Source organism: Onychostruthus taczanowskii, unplaced genomic scaffold (assembly GCF_017590055.1).
Source record: "Onychostruthus taczanowskii isolate IOZ18803 unplaced genomic scaffold, ASM1759005v1 scaffold1, whole genome shotgun sequence".
NCBI lineage: Eukaryota > Metazoa > Chordata > Aves > Passeriformes > Passeridae > Onychostruthus > Onychostruthus taczanowskii.
This window is the reverse complement of record NW_024496525.1, coordinates 11,230,024-11,249,009: the sequence shown is the minus strand read 5'-3', so window position 1 is coordinate 11,249,009 and position 18,986 is coordinate 11,230,024. Positions and strand designations below refer to the sequence as shown.

At 38.9% G+C, this 18,986-nt stretch overlaps 1 protein-coding gene across 1 annotated transcript; it reads right to left on the bottom strand.

Annotated features, from left to right (window-relative positions):
• Positions 1 to 52: 52 nt before the first annotated feature.
• LOC121333854 (outer dense fiber protein 3-like) lies at positions 53 to 1,993 on the bottom strand. Its single transcript, XM_041400618.1, has 6 exons — positions 1,882 to 1,993; positions 1,556 to 1,756; positions 1,232 to 1,333; positions 760 to 881; positions 259 to 396; positions 53 to 148 (listed from the first exon to the last, which is right to left on the bottom strand). Exons 1-6 carry the CDS (start codon positions 1,985 to 1,987, stop codon positions 53 to 55), a joined length of 765 nt encoding a protein of 254 aa, XP_041256552.1. The 5' UTR covers positions 1,988 to 1,993.
• Positions 1,994 to 18,986: the final 16,993 nt, after the last annotated feature.

Here is an 18,986-nt window from a genome sequence, read left to right as displayed (position 1 = left end):
CACACCCAGCTGCAAAGGAAGAACAGAAAAAGATCTCTTCAGGTATCTGTCTTTAATCAAGATGTGTTTCAGGTATTAAAGAAGCTTTGTAGAGAGAATGTCGGACTCCAAAACTGAAGGCAGGATCCCGGGCCTTGGTCACTGACAACTGGAAGGCAAAATTGGAATGAAAACAAGTGAAGACGGTGCCTTGTACTCCAGAGTTGTCCTCAAGTGAAGGCTTTACAGCATAACACTTTGGTGGACTGACTGACTTACCTTTCCCAGGCTGTATTCTGCTGGACCTGGACCTGTTCCCTTCCCAGCAAGTTTGGTTTTTAGTCCCATTGAGAACTTGGGAGCCCTGGTTTTGTAGACATCCAGATCCACCTTGGCAAATGCCGCAGGACCTGGCGTCTGCAAGAGAAGCAATGAGATTGGTGGGCACAAGAAGCAGTGTGGATTCTTGCTGGGTGTCCATGAGTACTGTGCTGCTTCTGGTGGCTGGCCAGAGGAGCAGTGTGGGAGGTCTGGAGCCTTGGGAATGAGGGCTCCTTGGGAAGAGAGGTAGATTTCTCAGAGGACGAGGGAGATCATTGCCATTAGTGCCAGTGAGCTGTACCATGCCAAAGCTGCTGGTGTGGAAAAATTAGGCGCTGCAGGTGTTGGTGTTGCCGGTAATAGTAGCGCCAGAGGCCCTGTGGCTTCTTGGGCTTCTGCCCTGAGCAGAGCAGCTGGTCTTTTGCTGCTGCTGTGAGACAACAGAGAGGCACAGCTCACCTTTGCCGCATCTTGAAAACAGCTCTGGTATTTACTCTTCCCCATCATGATGCAGCACGGTTCGGCATGAGTATACACTGTGTGTGGTCCCAGAACCCTGGGCAGGGTGTAGGTGCCAGGACCTGGAAATGGAATAGGAAGATGGCATAGGTCAGTCCTGTGGGATAGGGTGCAATGCCTGGGTGGAAGAGAGTCAGCCTGCCAAGCAGGTTGTGAGGAGCAAGAAGGGTGTCCTGCCCCTCATCCCAATGCCTCTGGCTGTTGTTGCATGGGGTGTGCCTTGGCTGTTTGAAACCAGAGCTGCCAGTTCTTCTGTGGAATGGGAGAAGTTGGTGCTGTGGAACAGCAAAGAGCTTGTTGAGCACACACTGTGTCTTGCTGCCTAGGCTTTTTGCTAGGCCTGTTGAAGAAGCTGCAGATGCTCCCTGGAGGACACACATGCTGTAAGTGTCTGTTTCTTCAAGTTCCATACCTGGTGTTCGGAAGCCTTTTAGGTCCTTGGGCCGAGATGCCAGGCTATTAGCCGGTGCCTTATAGTAGATGTGTTTGTTGGCAGGATCTGTGGTGTAGTCACCTGGGACAGAGAAGGAGACAAGAAAAGAAGTGAAGCTGGGAACCTAACTGCAAGCCAAAGAGGAGAAGTCAGGAGGTGGTGCTCAGTTATGCTTGTTTTCTGTCTGGAACTCTCTGAAGCCCATTCAGGGCATGAGCAGAGGGCTTTGTGCCCCAGTGGCACAGGACAACAGTAAGGCATGCTTGTCTGGCCTGGAAGAAGGGCTGCTGAAATGCTACTCACTGGGTCCAGGGGTGACTTCAGTCTTGCTCTTGCCACGTCCCATGATATGTGCTGATGGTGAGACATACTTCCCAGTCTTGGTTATGGATGGATGGATGAAGTATCGAGGACCTGGTGAGCAGTTGTCTGTGGAGGGAGCTTTGGTCCCTCGAAATGAGTATGCAGGGGCTCTGTATCTGGTAGGATCATGAGCCATATGACCTGGGAAGAAAAGCCTGTGAAAGGATCTGTGCCTGCAACTGTCTAGTGAAAGGAAGTTTCTAAGAGGAAGCAAACGCTGTGCTGTGCCTCCTGCTGCCACTACCTCCCCGTGATAGTTGGTTTACCTGTTGACCCAGGGAGCCAGTACTTGGGACCTGGGGTGCTGAATTCTGCAAGTATTGGGCCCCGTCGGGGATGAGGTTTCCAGGTGCCTACCCAGGGTCCCTCCATGCTGATGGCCAGAGAAACTACAGGAAAAACAGGAGAGCTACCAAAGGGCTTCTCTGACACAGCACTGGTACAGAGCTTTCCTGTAGCCCAGAGCAGGAAGAAAGCAAACTGGCATCACGAGAGAAAGTGAAGGAAAGTGAAGAGCAACAAGAAGTTGCAGATGGAGGAGAAGGCAGAATGGAGGGGAAACAGCAAGTTAAAAGCAAAGATGCAGCAAGAGCTCCCTGCTGTGCCCTCAGGCAATGATTGTGTGCCAGGCCAGGAGCAGTGGAGAAGCGCAGCGCTGGCCTGGCTGGGAGGTAGCCTCCTGCGCGTCTACACGCGAACTTGTTCAGGTGGAGTGTGGCGCTGACTGGGTGAGGTGCAGGGAGGGACACCAGCCTCTCGCTGACGTCATAATCCATTGCTAGGTGGATCCATCATCACTGACATCCATCACCAGCTGACATCCCAAAGGGCCATTCTCACCCAGTGATGAGCAAAGCCCACTGTGATTTTGGGACCCTTAAGCTGTTCGTGCTGCAGCACTGCGTAGTGCCTGCAGGGCTCCTCTGGGGCTGGGTATGGGGCTGCCAGGGAACTGGCTCAGTCCACTGTCGGGCAGCCCCACTTTGTCCTCACGCAGACCTGTTTTTGTCCCCATGTGCCCAGAGACTCAGCACAGCCCTTTCTAGTCCAGTGGTGCTGAGCACAGAGCATTTGTCTAATGAGTTGTGTCTGACTGAACTGCTTGCTGCAGAGTTGAGAGAGCTGACAGAGGCTTTTGCCTAAAAGTGTCTTTGAGAGCTGCCCACTCCAATTCTCACCCCATGCCCTAGTAACTAGGGTAGAATCCTTTTGACATCACCACTTACCCAGAGGGGAAAAAACAACCTCCCCAAGAACTAGAAGAATTAAACAAGCTTTGTCTCAAAGTTCACCCTTGTCTTGCTTTGGCCCTTCCATTAACTCCTGGTCTGGGGGGAAAGGATTGAGTAAGCAGCTGACGTGGCTTAGCTTCTGTCCAGGCTCAACAACTGAGCTTCTAATATTATTTAGCAACAATGTAAGAATGCCCTTCTTTGGGGATGAATAAATGTTGTGAGTTAGCTGTAACTGCCACTTACTCCACCTGTAGTCATTTGCAATGGGAGATCCCCTGAAATGAGCCAGGAAGTTGATAGTGTCCAATGCCCAGCTTGTGCTTTGTATCTTTTGATGCTTTTCCAAGGTCTCTGTGCTCTGAGCTTACTATTAGAGGGGAGGGAGAGAGCAAAGCTGTCAGAAGTATCAGTTGTTCTGGCCTCTCCATTTGAAGGCCCCCAGTTTCTGCATCACTCCTCAGATGCTACTGATGTCTTCAAGCAGTTTTTGACCTTTAATGCCCACTTCCCCAGGTTATTTTGGGAGTTCATGGTCAACAGGATTTTCAGTGTTATGCTTCAGGAACATATGAACACTTCCAAGGTTTCCCTGGGAGGGTTGGACAGAGTTAAGTTTCCTTATTCTGATTTTGCCAGCAGTGTGTGTATCTCTGTGCCTGCACTATGAGTTCTCCCATTAGGTTTTTCCTTCCCCAGATTTCATGACTCTTTGTCAGTAATACCATTCATTACCCATACTTTGTTTAGTGACCCTTAAAGCTTTTCAGTCTCCAAGTTTTTATGGTTTGAGACCCTTATGGCTTTCCTTCCATTGCTGTGCTACATGGGCTGTGGTTAATATAGCATCAGTTAGGAAATACACTGTGAAGCATATGAATTGTGATTTGAATGGAGATGCTGTGGGTGAGGTAAAACAATGGAGTGGCAAACCAGTTTAGAAGACATAAGAGTCCTTTAACACAAGCTGATTTGTGTAGTGAAGGGCACTTAAACTTCAAAGGCACACACAGATGGAATTTTCTCCCACTGGTCAAGTACTCATGCAGTTTTCATAACACTTGCAGTCTTTCATACACTAACAAAATTGTATATGAGCTTGCTGTCTTACCACAGGTGGAGCAGATATTGAGAAGACTGGCAGGAGTTAAAACATTACCAGTGCAGCTGGCTAATCACATTTCTTGTTGGATTATTTAGAAATGCCAGCATTGGTTGATGAGTTCCAGTACTTCTGTTCTTGGTGGCATTCACCCGAATCTTTTGCATCCATTGGTTTTTTTTCCTCCTGCTTTCCTCTGTGTTCTATATCAGTGCAAAGCTATCAAATAAGTTTTGTTTAGATGATGCTTTGGAGCCTACTGATGGCAGCTCCTCCAGACTTGCGGCATAGTTTTCACTCTGGAGACTTAAAAAAAAAAGCCATTCCGGTAAACAGCCTTCTTGGGTGATGGTATTTTAACTGTGAAGCCTGATAACAGCTACAGATAAAAGCTTTGCAGTGGGTTGGAGGTGTTAAAGCTGGAGCCGGGTGATAACAGCCCCCCAGAAGCATCCGACAGAAGGAGGCATTTACCCTGGAGCATACTGATAGCAACCCCATGAACCATCCCTTGTGGAGAACATTCAAAAAATGAAGAGGACAGCCCTCAGCCCAAAGGCTGTTTCCCAGAGCTGCCATCAGTAGGCTCCAGAGCCTAGAATGAATGAAAGCTAGACATTCATTCACATAGTCTGTGAATACCAATAGGCAATAACTTGCAAAACAGGATAATTTACTGGTATTGAAACTGGCAGTGGGTGTAACATACCATTTTTAATATACTTAGCATATTTTATTTCAAACTTCTTAAAACGATATACTGTAACTGATCTGTGTTTAGAGAGAGTATGGAAGAATGTTGCTGGAAGTTGTAGCCTGTATCAACACAAAAGGATGGCAGAATTAAAAGAGGCCTATTAAACACTTCAGTACTAATTACTGTGTATGATATATTATTCACAAATAACTGGACACCTATACATTTTCACTGCATGTTACAAGGTCTTTGTACAGTGCTCTTTAGGAAGTGACACAGTTGGCTTAATTAAAACAAAAATTAGCAAAACAGATCTTTTACCTGTATGTTTCAGAGATAATTTCAGTGATGTGGAGAATCCCTGCTGTACCCACAGCTCCCAGCACAATATATGCTGATGCAGTCAAATATCCAATTGTATGAGCTCTAATGTATGCCACACAGGATGCTTTCTTTTGACGAATAAAAGGAAATAATGCTAAAAATGTTGGCAATTAAGTTTGATCTGGTTTCAACTTTTGATTTTAAAAGAGATGGAGGCTTAAATATCTATAAATTTGGGGGCTTTCATGTCTGTGCATTTTCCATTCTGATTCAGTTAAGAACAAAATTTGAGTCTTTACCTCTCATCAGCAAGATCATCTTAACAATTAATGAAATTGCTTAGATAAATAGTTTTCTTTTTTTTTTTTTTTTTTTTGTTCCACTCCACTGTGGACCTTTAAAAGTAGTGCTCCAATGCAAAGTAATACTACTCAAAAGTTTAATTACATGGAAGTGGCAAGAAGTACCCACCGTGAGTGTTCTTTTGGTTCAGAGAACACAGACTAGAGTTATCAGACCCTTCTGTACCTCTGTTTTTAAGAAGAATGTTAAGCATTTTCATTGATATCGATTCCACTAATGTGTTTGGTGTCAACTGTGTAAATGCACTTAGAGGACCTGAGGCTGTCTTTAAAAGCCCTTCAAAACTGTAGAACTGTTGCTTCAATCTAGGGACTCATACGTGGAATGCTTGCTGGACCAAACAGTATGACAGATGTTTTTTGACTTCAAAATGAAAAACAAAGGAGAAACATAAACCCCAAATCATTAATTACATTTTTTTCCTTAGAATATTAGATGATAACTATATGTTCATATGAGAAATTAATTTGATTTACAGCTCTAGTAATTAAACAAATGCCATGTATTTAATAAATCCAAAACAAACCTTTAAAACAAAAATTTGAGATTACACAGGCATCAAAATCTATGATATCACATAACTTATGGTTTATACAATCAGGAACTGGCTTGTACAGCTCTAATCTTCCAGGAGAGATCATGGTATATGTGGGATAACTATGAAAACCAGCATGGGATGGGAGAATGTGTTCTATAGCAAGGCTGTGTTTCTGTGTTTCCAGCCAGCCTGCACAGGTGCCTAGCCCAGAGAAAGATGTAACTCTGGCCCCTTCTTCTCAACCCTTTATTGAGCTGAACGGAGTTGCTTACTCAGGAAAGAAATGCATGCCAAGTACAGCTTGGCTCCAGTTTACCCCAGAGCAGGGGGATAATCCAAGGACAGATCAGGAGTCTCACTGTGCAGCATCCTCATCTGGGCCTCTAGCTAGTTTATACAAAAGAAACCATTACATTAATTTTACATAAGTTAACATTTTAACTTTAATTCTTCAGTTACTTTAGTGGAATTTTTTTTTTTATTTTAATGTAAAATAGCATAGACTTGAAATTAAGTCTGTGATAGGTAATTTGGGGTTTTTTAATAATCATAGATTTCTTGATGAATGTTTCAAATAAAAAGCAGAAAAAGAATAATATCTTATAAAGTAAAGAATATTATCTAAGGAAAAAAAATTAGTTTGCAAGGAGAGTATTACCTCCTATTTTTGGAATTTCTGTAAGATTCCTGTCTCGGCTGTATTTCAAGAATCTGTCTATAGGTTGCATTCCTGAGCCTATCAGCCTTACAGATCGGTTAATAAAAGTCAATCAGTGATTGTTTAACTTGTCTGCTACTGCCTGAAGCAGAATTACAAAAGCTAAATGTGTTCAAAACTCCACCAGGGGTTTCTGTCATCTTAAAACTCCAAGTGTATGACCTCATGGCAACTAAAAAATAAATATTCCACAACAGCTTGAAGAAACTTGCAGTTACTATGCATTCATGTCAACAAAATAAGAAATCACGCTTGAGGAATAGCAATGTTTTCAATTTCTGCTCTTAGAATGATTCATTTAGAAATGGAAACTAATGGCAAAAGGATGATGAATATGAAACAACTGACAAGTAGAAACCAACAAATGCAATTAATTAGAAAATAGTAATTTGATTGCTAAGTGAGAAGGTTTATAAGCAACATAGAATTGCCATGTGCATTAATCAGGTTTGCTGCAGTTGCAATTAACTCTTCAATACTAAGCCTCCTCACATATTCTGAATATCCTGACTGATTTACCATGAATTTCTACGTAGTCTTGACTTTGAACTTTCATTAGTGTTCATTCTTCTGCATACTCAGCCAGGGTATATTTTGTTTCATGAAGATGACTTTCAAATGCACTAAAGTAATTTGTTAATGCAAATTGTTTTTCTTTCATGAAGTCACACACAATTTTTGTTAAATGTGAGGAGAAACACTCTAAGTAATTGCTATAGAAACAAATCTGCAATCAGCTTTCATTAATTTTTAAGTGAATTGGGGATGTGATTCTTATAATGAAACGGCATTATATGTTCTTAATCCATTGCTCTAATTTGTAACTTTGACCTGAGAATTAGTGAGAATATTTTACTCATGTAATGGGAATTGGAGTTAGCAAATAAAATTCATTTTTTTAGTTCAATCAGGAATTTTAGTTCAACTATTTTAGCAATAGTATTTTCATATGCATTTTCTTTCAAAAATAATAGCACTTCTCACCAACACATTCTAGAATCTTTAAGATTATATAAATATAGCTTTAAGATGTAAAAATTTGGAAGACATTTTGTGTGATTGCACAACCAGAAACCTATGTGCCGTTTTTCCTCAAAGTCTAACAAAATTAGATGCTGACCTTAAAACCACATCACATGCTGTTCCTATTTTTCAAGCTCATGATGGATCATGGTCTTGAGTTTAAAGGACATACATGTGAGAACAACTCAGGTTTTAGAAGAGGCATGGATCTGAACTTACATTAGAGAAATACTGAAGAAGTCTGTGTTGCTTTTAATGAGCATGTGTTATTTAAATCTATTTAAATTTAAAAAGTTAGAGTTTAATATTAGAAAAGCGTGACTTAAATACCCACACTGCTGTGAAATTCTGCAAAATGAGGAGTCAGATTTGGGCTCTTGTCATCAGTTTCTCATTGATAAGCATAGTGATTTCCAGTCAACGTGGATTTATTTATACACATAGTTTAATTTCAGAATGCATAGTTCAATGCAAAAGGAGATTGGAATATCAATTGGTGTCACTGCAGGTTTTTTTGTTATGTTGGTTTTGTTTGGTTTTGGTTTTTTTATATTTGGCTTGTTATGAGTAAGCATCTCAGTAAGCAAAGGTCATGAAGGCTGTCAAGAAATAGCCTTATAGTTTGGTAGAAATATTTCCATTTGGTATGGCAATCAGCTTAACTCCTCTGAAGGTCTCAGAATCAGTTCTGCTAGTTTTTCTCTCTCTCTGGTTCATTTCTCAGGAACTTCAAGGGAGTATAACCCAAACTGGTGCTACTGGTTCATTTTCCTCTCAAGCTTTCAAAGGAAAGTGTTGAAATAGATCAGGCCACATGCAGTCTTGTTTTATACAGTTACCAGACTTGTACCATTAGAAAATGTGGTGCATTTATTTTAAAGCATCCTTTCCACTGCAGTTGTGTGGAACAATGATCTGCTGAATTTAATTCACAGATCAAAGAGGGAGGAAATTAACCAACACAGTAAATTGATTATTTCATGGGTGACATAACCAAGGCAATGATTTATCTTAATAAAGAGCAACATCCCTCTAGTCCTTAACTGAATTCCAGCCAATGCAATAATACTCAGTTGTTAATGACTTTGATGTTGATGTGGAAAAGTGAATGACTGTATAATCACTGAAATGAGACCTCATCACAGTTGGAAATGTTTAAGCCAAATCATTTTGGACTGTGAAAAGAGCCCTGAGTGGTATAGATTGGCTGGGTCCCAGATTTTCAGCCTTAACTAAACAGGCCCTGAAAACTTTATCATACTGCCATGCCTCAGGCTGGTCTGCAATTCTGACAGCCCCAGAGAATTGCAGTTTAATGTATATGTGTGGACTCACTGCGGAAAAAGAATTCAGGATGTGCAGAATGCCACGGGGGTACACGAAACCCACCTCACACAGGTAACGAACTCAAACTTTGACTCCCAAACAAGTCCAATGGCCAAATCTGGCAAAGAGGGGCAACCGCGACATGCTGGTGAGACTGAACAGGCTCCAGGCTCGGGGTGGGGCAGTCCAGGCGCTGGAGCCCGGGGGTCGGTGGTGGCTCCCGGCGGAGGCACGGCCCGGCACAGGGGCTGCCCGCGGGGCCGCGCCGCGCACGGGAGCGCTCCGGACAGCGCACGATGCTGGGCCCGCCCTGCGGGGCTGGGTGCGCCTGCCGCACGGCACCCGCAATCAATACCTGTCCATCAGCAGCTATCTTCAGGAGAGGAAAAATTGTACTGAAAGCTTATGTTTATATCCCACATCACTAAATATGGCTTGAGAGGCTGAAATGCAGCATTAGTCATTTGTAGCAGCCTTCACCTCCCCCTTTACCCTTCCCTACGAACTCTTACAATAACAAACCAGGCTAAAATTAGAGCTGCCTTATAGTACATTAATTTGATCATCATTGTCTCGGCACTGATTGAAGACCTCACATCAGTAGGGGGGATACCCCTTACATTAGGCTTCCCTGATGCTGATGCTTAGCTCTTGGATCCAAGGGGGAAGTCAGGTCATTTTTTTTTCTGCTCAGGTTTCCTTTACAACCACTCAATTCCCAGAAAAGGATTCCTAGCATTGACATTACCCCGTCCATGCCTTGTTAACTTTTCTTAAAAAAAAAAAAAAAAAAAAAAAAAAAGAAAGACAGGAAGAACACTTTGCATCCTCCTAGCCTGGTAGCCTGGCTTTGCCCCATGCACAGTGTGAGAAATCAAGAGGAGATGAGGGAGGAAGATTATGGCAATTTACAAAGTGTGCAAGTCCAGCTTTTCTAACCTCAGCAGAGAGGCAGAGGCAGCTGCAGGTAGGTTTGGAGGAATTTCAGGAACTCACCCTATTTGAATACCACACAGCCTCCAGGCTCCAGAAACATGATACTCTGATGCTGATCATTTAAAGGAAAAAAGGACTAAGGATTATTAAACTGCTCATCCAGGCCTGCAGCTGGGGGTGACTCAGAGTGCAGAGTTGGAAAGATGCCCATGTGGCAAGATTAGAAACTCATTTGTGTAGTTTATATGGCCTTGCCAGGAGCCTCCGTTTTTTCCAAACCTTCAGTTTATTAACTTTAAAAGCACTCCTTTCCTGTTGGGGATCTGGCATGGCTGCAGCCCGGCAGCTCTTTCTCCTTTTGCATTAACAACACTTAAAGGCTTTCTTTCCTTTTCAAAATCGACTGTGTGAGATCATCTGGAATTTTCAAATGTGCTCACTCTTTCTTTTCATTTCTTTCTTTGTCCCAGGGTTCAATTTAAATCCAAGTGCTTTTAAACTAACTGTATTCATCCAGCCAGCACTTTCAGGAGTATATGTTATGAAAGCAGGAAAAGAAAAGGCCTTCTTGTCATCAAAACCATAATAATTATGTGTCAAATGTAATTACTGCTCTGTGGGTAATACATCTAATACTCAGTGACAGAGTAAGCAGCCTGCAGAAGTAGAAAGTAACTGGTGGCAGAATCAAATTTGATATAAAATTAACCATCATGCTTAAATACTCTGTCTCATAAAGTTCTACCAAAATGCAAAGGCAAGGAAAAAAGGGTTTTTTTTTAATCTAAAATTGTTAATGTGCAAAAGCTCAGTTATCTCCACCTCCATACAATGAATCACAGCTCTTTTAAAATAAGAAACACTGCTATAAATATGTATATTACAAATATCACACTCTTGTGAAGGAGCTCATCTAACAGGAAGGAATTAAGTGTGGGAGTTCTCTGCTCTTAACCCATTATGTTTCCTCATTATTACCTTCACACTGCACGCTTGATTCACTTGCTAAGAAACAAGCTTTGCACATTTCCCTACCTTCTTTAAAATACACCAACTAATGAGCAGCTGGTGAAACTGACATGTGCATGTGTATTTGAAGACTACTGAAATGTGTAGTCATATTCTGAAAGAGCAAAAAAGTGCTATGTCAGGAAACAGCATTCTAAAAATGACAGCATGTGTGAGAAACTTGTCCAGTTTAAAAAATACATGTCCTCTCCTCCCTGACACTCTTCTAAGTAGACTTAACAAAACCTAACATATTCAAAAAACACTTCAAAACGTAATGATTTGCTAATGTGAGTCTAGATCCTGAAAATAATCTTCAAAAACTGTGTTTAACAGTTATATTATGAGTAAAATTAATTCATCTAATTGTTACCTAAAGGCATAAGTTTTTTGTAGGATTGGTGTTTTTTACTAGAGCTAACATTATGTATGCATGTGTCTTTACTAATTCGTGTAGGACTATATAAAAGTAAAGTTAGGAATAATAAGAATACACAAAGTGGCTCCACATCCTATCTTCAGTTTTACATGCACCTGCATGATAATCAGAAAAACAGGAATTCTGTACATTTTCATTTCAGCTTTATTAACACGCTTTGATTTTCTTTACATTTGCTTTATCTTTTTATTTCAGAAATACAATGTTTCCTAGTAGACGTATTTATGAAATATTAATAACATTAGAGATCTTTGAAAAGTTTGAAATATTTTCAACATGTCTTTACATCAGAATTAATTTTTTCAATCTAAAGTTTCCTTGAAATTTTGTAACTTGAAATACTCATCAAGTAACTATTAATGGTTCATTATATAAGGAAAATTCATACATATAATTTATTACATTGGAAGCCTGATTATAAAGATCACAGTCATACAATTAACAGTGTTCAGTCACGATTAAAATCAGGTTTTTAAAAATCCAGCACTTAAAAAGATACTCCCAAATAAGGAACTGACCAATATTTGGTGATTTTTAAATTGCAGACTTGGAGGAAAAGAAACTCTGGAAAATGCTGGACAAACCATCAGCTTTTAAAGACTTAGTATGAGATATTTATTCTTGTCTCTCTGGGCCTATTTGCCCTTTTCCACATATCAAAAACAAAGCCCAAAGGGTTTTTTTTTTCTGATTTTTGAACACTCTGAGTGTTCTAGTAAAAATTATATGTTAAGTTAAACCCAACATTTTTCTCCAATGTTAGGTGTGAGAAAATGAAGGCATCTCATGAACTTGTTTTTGCCTACTCATTAGTCATGTTCAAATACTATTCTGATTTGTAACAAGACTTTGGAACACATTTCATTGACTACCAGACTGTATGCATACAGACATATTTAGCATCATTTCCTATTGGTCTCAGAGCAAGAGTGTTTGTAAAAGTTATTGGTATTATCTAGAACAACTGGAATATAGAAAGTATAAAGTATTTCCACAAATTAATCTCAGTGTTCTCATGTGGTTATTTCTTGAAAAGATATCAAAAGTCTGTCTCCTATAAATGGCTAATTGGCACCAATTTTAATTTATGGGAAGTAGGCACTAGAAGAGCTCCACATTCAAGTTAACAAGAGAAACTGATTGTGCCATAATGAAAGAGCAGTGGTGATTAACAAGGGTTATTTCTTTAAAAAAAAAATCATCCTAATGAATGAAATATTTGGTGTTTGCCTGGTGCACATACCTTAGGTCTTCTCCAGGGTGCTTCCTTTAAATTTCAGTAGTATTCCCAGTTCCACTGGATTGACTATGTAATGCAAGCAGTGCTGTCTATACACATAATTATCAGCACTTGAGGAACACAGGCCCAAAAGCATTCTCTGGCTTTCTTTTGATAAATAAGATTGATGAAAAGAATGGCTCAGAACTGCCAGATTTGGTTATGGTTTCTGAAGAATTAAGTCAACATGAAAGAAGTCATGTTTTCAAACAGTATTGTTCTCTTTAGAATGATCCCCCAATTTATTGAACTGTACTCATTGGGTCCCAGGTTCAAATGCTGCTTCTGCTCATCAGTCACCACTTGTTGCTTGAACTAAACAACACATCTGTAATTTTCAACTTGAGTAGAATTAGCTCCCAAAAGAAAAAAAAAAAAAAAGTTTCACATAATTCTGACTGGCTTCTAAATTGGAAACACCTGTAAGAGTTGTATCTTTTCCTGACATAAATTAGTGACCAGGAGCTCATATAAGAGCTGCAGACAGAAAAATAAAATAGTACCATAAGTATTTCAAGTACCAGAAAAAAGATTGCTGCAACTGGGTAGGTATAAGAGAAAAGAATATGTGACCCCAGCCTGCTGACTTCCTATAATACCAAAATAGATGCTTGATACTTCTGTTGTGTTAACCAGAAAATGACTGCCTGAGCAAGATCAAATGTCTCATTAGCACTTATAATCGCTTCCATAAGATGAAAACAGATGAAAGAAGAAAGGATGAAATTCAAACAGTAGATGAAAAAAATGGATCCCTTTTGTTCTGTGGTGTTCCTTCTCTCTCAGATGGGCCTCCCTCATAATTAACCTGAGTTCAGCAAAGTCATTATAAATCGAGTTCCAGAAAACCTGATCCCACTTTTCACAGTGTTCATAAATACACTGTGGTTCTTTGTATAACCACCAGTAATTACAATAAAGTATAAAATTTCTTCCTGAACCAAATTTTAATATTACTGCCCTCCAAACTGATGACAGCATGTTCTCTCACCTCCATATCTCTATGTTTTCAATGTGATAAAAAATCTGCCTTAAAAATTAGAAAAGTAATGTTCTTCCAGAATTCTAGAAACCCACCTTGATTCCATCTCATCAGGGAAGTTATCCTTAATTTATTGTAGCCTATGGGCTGTGCTAGCCTGTGAGATTGCAGTTGATGATGCATGAAGAATAATATTGATTCATATTACAGTTGCATACATTTGATACGTGGCTAGACCTACCCACACACTGAATACATGAAGTAAGGGATAGCTACATGCAGTTGCTTGGCTACATTTAATGACTTCTGACATGTGTTCAGGAGCAGAATGCTAATAAGAATTTGTTTTTAAGAAGTGCTGCTAAAGAGATGGAGGCTACTGCAGTTACTCTGCATAGTGCAACGTGGGGTAAGGACCACCAGATTTCATCTTCCAGAAAAGATGACTGACAGACCAAAGCATATGCCAAGTGATGCTGGGTGATGTTATTTTTCCATGCTTGTGTTTCTCTTAACTATAACATCCAATGTTTAGCGAGGAAGCCAATTCTGTGACATTACTTACCAGAAAGTATAGGACTCAGAACAGTGTGCTGTTATGAGAGAAAGTAGTTGTAAGAATCCATAATTTCTTCCAGTTTAATTTGTTATGGTTTACTAAAACACAATATGTTTAGATGAATGTAGGTACTGTTTTTCTTTGTTGGTGCTTAGATTGCTGGTATTAGTTTCTATCCACAAACATAATAACTCAAATCTACTGACTTGACAATGTGAAAGTACTGTGTATTTGGACCCAAGTGCATTAAGACCAAGAAAGATCAGAAACAGTTTGAATATTAGCATTTCCTTATAATTTTCCCGTCTTCCACTTAAAAAAAAAAAAAAAAAAAAAAAAAAGTCCTCAAATATCTCTGATAGGAGGATCACAAGGAAGAAGGTTTAGCAAAATCAAAATAAGTAATTTGCATTTAAGGATAAGGCTAACACGCATGAAAAAGATGGATACCTTTCTTCACATGATTTCCTTGGGGTGGTGCTTACTTCCAGGCTCTCTAAGTCAGTGTTGTTATGAATGATTTATGTACAAAATGAACTTTCAAAGGGACTGCATAGCACCCTACTGAAAAATTCTTTATGGTCCAGTGGGTAGATAGGAACTCCTTGTTTCATACTATGAACTGACCATAAGTGGGTATCATCACAGGAAAGGTTGGTTTGGTCAGAGTTTTAAGAAGTGACTTGTAAATTATAAAAGTCTGAGAGTGTTCTCTGTGAAGAAGATGTTTCTGTCATATTTATATGGCCACATTTATTTTGGTGACACCAGGCAAGCACTGTCTTCTAAAGTGGACCAAAATTAAAAGTTAATGATATGTAGGATAACTTGTGGTAGAGTGAAAGTGTATGAAAGTGACAGCATTTACTTCACTGAATACTCACAATGTAAATCCAAAAATTACACATAATCTTAGCTGGTCAGTATCATTTATCAGCAGCTGTGAAAAATCCCACACACTAATGAAAATGCTGCAGAAAATGTACAACTGGTTCTGTGGAAGGTTGATGTTTTGCTGTTTCCCACTTGGATTTATTGCTTCTGATTGAAGGATGAATGTAATGCGTGCTCTCCACAATGGGAATTTGTATTTTTGGTATACTATGTTTTTCATACTGACAGAAATTTCTTCCATACAAGCGACGTGCTTATAGCAACTGCAAGGTCAGGCTGTAACTGCAGTGACCAGGGCTAAATTTAAGTGACAAAACTGTTGCCTCTGTTTTCCACAAAGAAGGAAATGTTGATTTTAAAAGTAATCTTCAGTTTATATCTCTCCCTCTCTCACCACTATTTGCAATTCTTCAGAATTTCTTATATCCACTTTCCTCCCATATATATAATAAATATGTCTTTAATGTTGAATTTTCTGTACTTATAAAACAAAGTGGAATTAAAAAATACATGCTGATTATCAAACTTTTCTTTTGCAATTGTCTTAAAGTTTTTCCTGCCTCCATTTCCTGCCTTTAAAATCTTCTTCTTGATGAGAAATTGTATATGTGTAATAACTAAATCAAGACAGAGATGACTATAAGGCATTAAGCATGTATCAGTTTTGCCCCTTAGTTCCACCATCTGCTGTGATACGCACAGTGCACTATCAAAAGAAAAATATTTTCTGCTTAGGCTCATTATAGAACTGACAAACTTAGATAAGAAAATAATAATTCTCTACATTGTCGCTTTTGCTATTTCAACATTTACTATCAACTGCTACTTAAATTCAGCGCATTACAAGGCGCATTGCTCAATCTACTGCACAAAAATACACATCAGCATTCAACCACCTTAGTTTGAAGTAAGGAACACAAAGGACTACCAAGATATACCTTGGGCTGTAAAACCAGGATTATCAGGTTCATAGGAGACCTGAAGTCAATTACACTTAGAATTTTCTCCATCTTTCTTCAAATGCAGAAAATTAATGCAATTTCTTAAATCATGAAAATGTGTTAAATCTACAAAAGTAATAGAGATTCACACCTTGTATATGAGGAAAAAACTACATTTTCCCACAAAGAACCTATGAACTCATTTTTATGGAGACAAAACCTTAACAGAACTAGAAACAAAAAAAAAAAAAATAAAGACACTGATAAGTATGATAAAATATTACTACCATACTCTATTTTGGTACAACAGCAATTTATTACATACACATAAAGTTAACTTAACCAGGAAGGCACATTTTTCAGAAGTTCAGGAAAACAAATTCAGTTTTATAAATAGTGCGATCATGTCATTCAAAACAATGGACCTTTCTCTCAACTACAAAAAGCTTTTAGATATGTTTTCTGATGTATCTTTATAAAATCAGGTTAAAAATGGAAAAGGAAAAACCATTTTTATTCAACATATGCTATTCATACTGCTTCTTTTACCTTTACAGATATACTGTATGCATATGAAGATAAATTATAGTACATAGAGATGCACAGTGACCAAAAATTAATTATTATTAACATTTATTATATACTTTGGTAAAAGCATTGGTATGACTTTTTGCACTGTGACATTCTGTGCTCTGTTTGGAATTCACCCTCACAAACTTTAGGAAATGCTGAAAAACATGTGGTTACTTGTCATTGAGTTTATATAACCTTGCCCTGTATGAGAACTGCAACTGCCCCCTCCAAAATATAAACAAAATAAGGAAGGGATACAGGGGTTCCCCTCCCCCTTTGCCAAATGAATATGCTTCTGTGTCCTGTCCTGGCTCCAAGAGAAGGAAGTTGGGTTCAGTTGTCAGAGTGCCAATGCTGTGGCTCAGGAGAATAGAGCTCCATTGCCTGTTCTTGCGCTGATGTCCTGTGTGAACCTGGGTAGCTCACAGTTCCCTCCCTGCCCCTGGAAAATGAGAATAGCACTGTCCTAAAGCCAGCTGTGGCACTGATAGATAAATAAATACGAGTCTGCAAAATATCCAGATTATGTGAGGGGTGGGAGCACAGGCACAGCAATACAATTATTTCTGTTCTTCAGCTGGCTCACAGAAGTATTGCTGCACAATGTACTTGGAATATACAAATACACTTTCTCTTTTAAATTATCCAACACAGATAAAGATGTCTGATTCTAACCATTTCAACGTTTTTCTTTTCAGAAAACTGAGAACAACAAAGTCTGGGAGTTTGGGATTGTGACATCACCACCTAACATGACCCATCCATTTAACCATTGCTATTAGGCAATAAAGGTTGCATCTCTTATTATTGGAATAGCCACAGATGTGATTATGTTAGAGTATCCTAAACCAAAATATTTTTTGATCTAGGGATTTTAGATATTTTTTAAATGTATAAGGGAATAGTACTGGGAGGGTAGTGGTACTGTTTGTACATAACATACACTTGATGATATGTGTTATACTGTTCCAGGCAGAACTGCTCTACTGAACTCAGTGATCCACCTTCCATTTTGTGATTTTGTCTTTACTTCCACATATTTTCATTTCAATTTATTTAAAAAAATAATACCTGATTTATTTAACTGAAACATATTCCTTTAATTAAAATTGGAAATACTGTTGAGAGTGGAAATACTCTTGAGAAGAGTAGTATTTCCTCAATTAGCTTATTACTTTGTATGGGAACTTGCAAAAAAGGACAAAAAAAGCTACCTAACAACCATTTGAAATGAAATCATTTAGTCTTCATGGAAAAGTATTTTCCTGTAAATATTTGATTCTCCATTTACCCACCACATGTCCAGTAACAACAAGGGATGGAAAGTGGCCATTTCAGTGACCTTGTGTCCCTCCCTTAGAGGAAGACAGCTGACAGGTAGATATATGAACAGTTTGTTATTGCAGGTTACAGATCTTGTGATTATCTCTGACTCAACTTCTGGGGTTTTATCTGGAATTCCTGTGGCAGGTCAACTTGTGTACAACTCCTTGTCTTTACCTTGTAGCGACCTTAGGTTAAAAATACACCTCACAATAATACATAACAGTTTCCAAAATTACTGTTTGAGTTTAAATAATGATGGCAAGCTCCAGACTTAGAATGATCCAAAAGATAAGTCTGAAAATGTAGACTCCAGTTTATCTGCAAAGATGTTATCATTATGAGTTGATCTATACTTTTTTGGTTTAGTTGATGCAGTAGATACAGTAGATAATTGCCATTCATTTTTTTAATGAATAAACCGTATCAATTTTATCATCTTTCGGCATATTATGTGATACTGCCAGATGGCATATTTTTTAAATATCTTGTTAGAATTGCTTGGGACTTATTTGATGAGAAAAGATAAGTATTTACATCTAAATCTCTTTTATATGTTTAGAATATATGTCTATATTTATTCATTGTAAAATAAGCAAAATATAACTTATGAATGAGTGTCGCTAATGTTTATAAAGTAATCTAAGTTCCTCTGGTAAATAGTTTGGAGATAGAGTGGCACACATTGGCAGATTTTGTCTAAATCTTTATGCTCTTTCATCCAATGTCAGGGTATATTTCCTTGCCTCCCCCAAATAAATTTCAAATTCTACTGATGTCATGTCCTTTGCTAATACTTTTTGCTACATTAGGACTCTTCAAAAGCTTTATTATTTTCTTCATCAATAGAAAAAAAAAGAAGTGAACTTTTAATCTTTAAGAGCTATGGATGTCTCATTTTTGAACACATCCTAGTAACCTAGGATAAGGTCATCTCTGGCCTTTCTTACAGCAAAAATTAAATGTTTTTTATCCCTCTTCCCCATTATTCACTTCCTCCTGTAGATAGCATAGATATTCTGGCAGAGATTTGCTGACATTTTGCTTCCTTCTCATTAATCTCTATCTTCTGAGTCTTCACTATAGCACACCTATCATTCTCAGGGTAGTGCTG

Bases quoted from the DNA above. Each gene is read 5' to 3' on its own strand.
- LOC121333854 (XM_041400618.1), bottom strand. From the start codon at position 1,987: ATGGAGGGACCCTGGGTAGGCACCTGGAAACCTCATCCCCGACGGGGC. The intron at 397-759 runs GTGAGCTGTGCC...CTTCTCTTGCAG, and splicing joins GTTTTCAAGATGCGGCAAAG to ACGCCAGGTCCTGCGGCATT. The intron at 149-258 runs GTAAGTCAGTCA...TTTGCCTTCCAG, and splicing joins CAGAATACAGCCTGGGAAAG to TTGTCAGTGACCAAGGCCCG.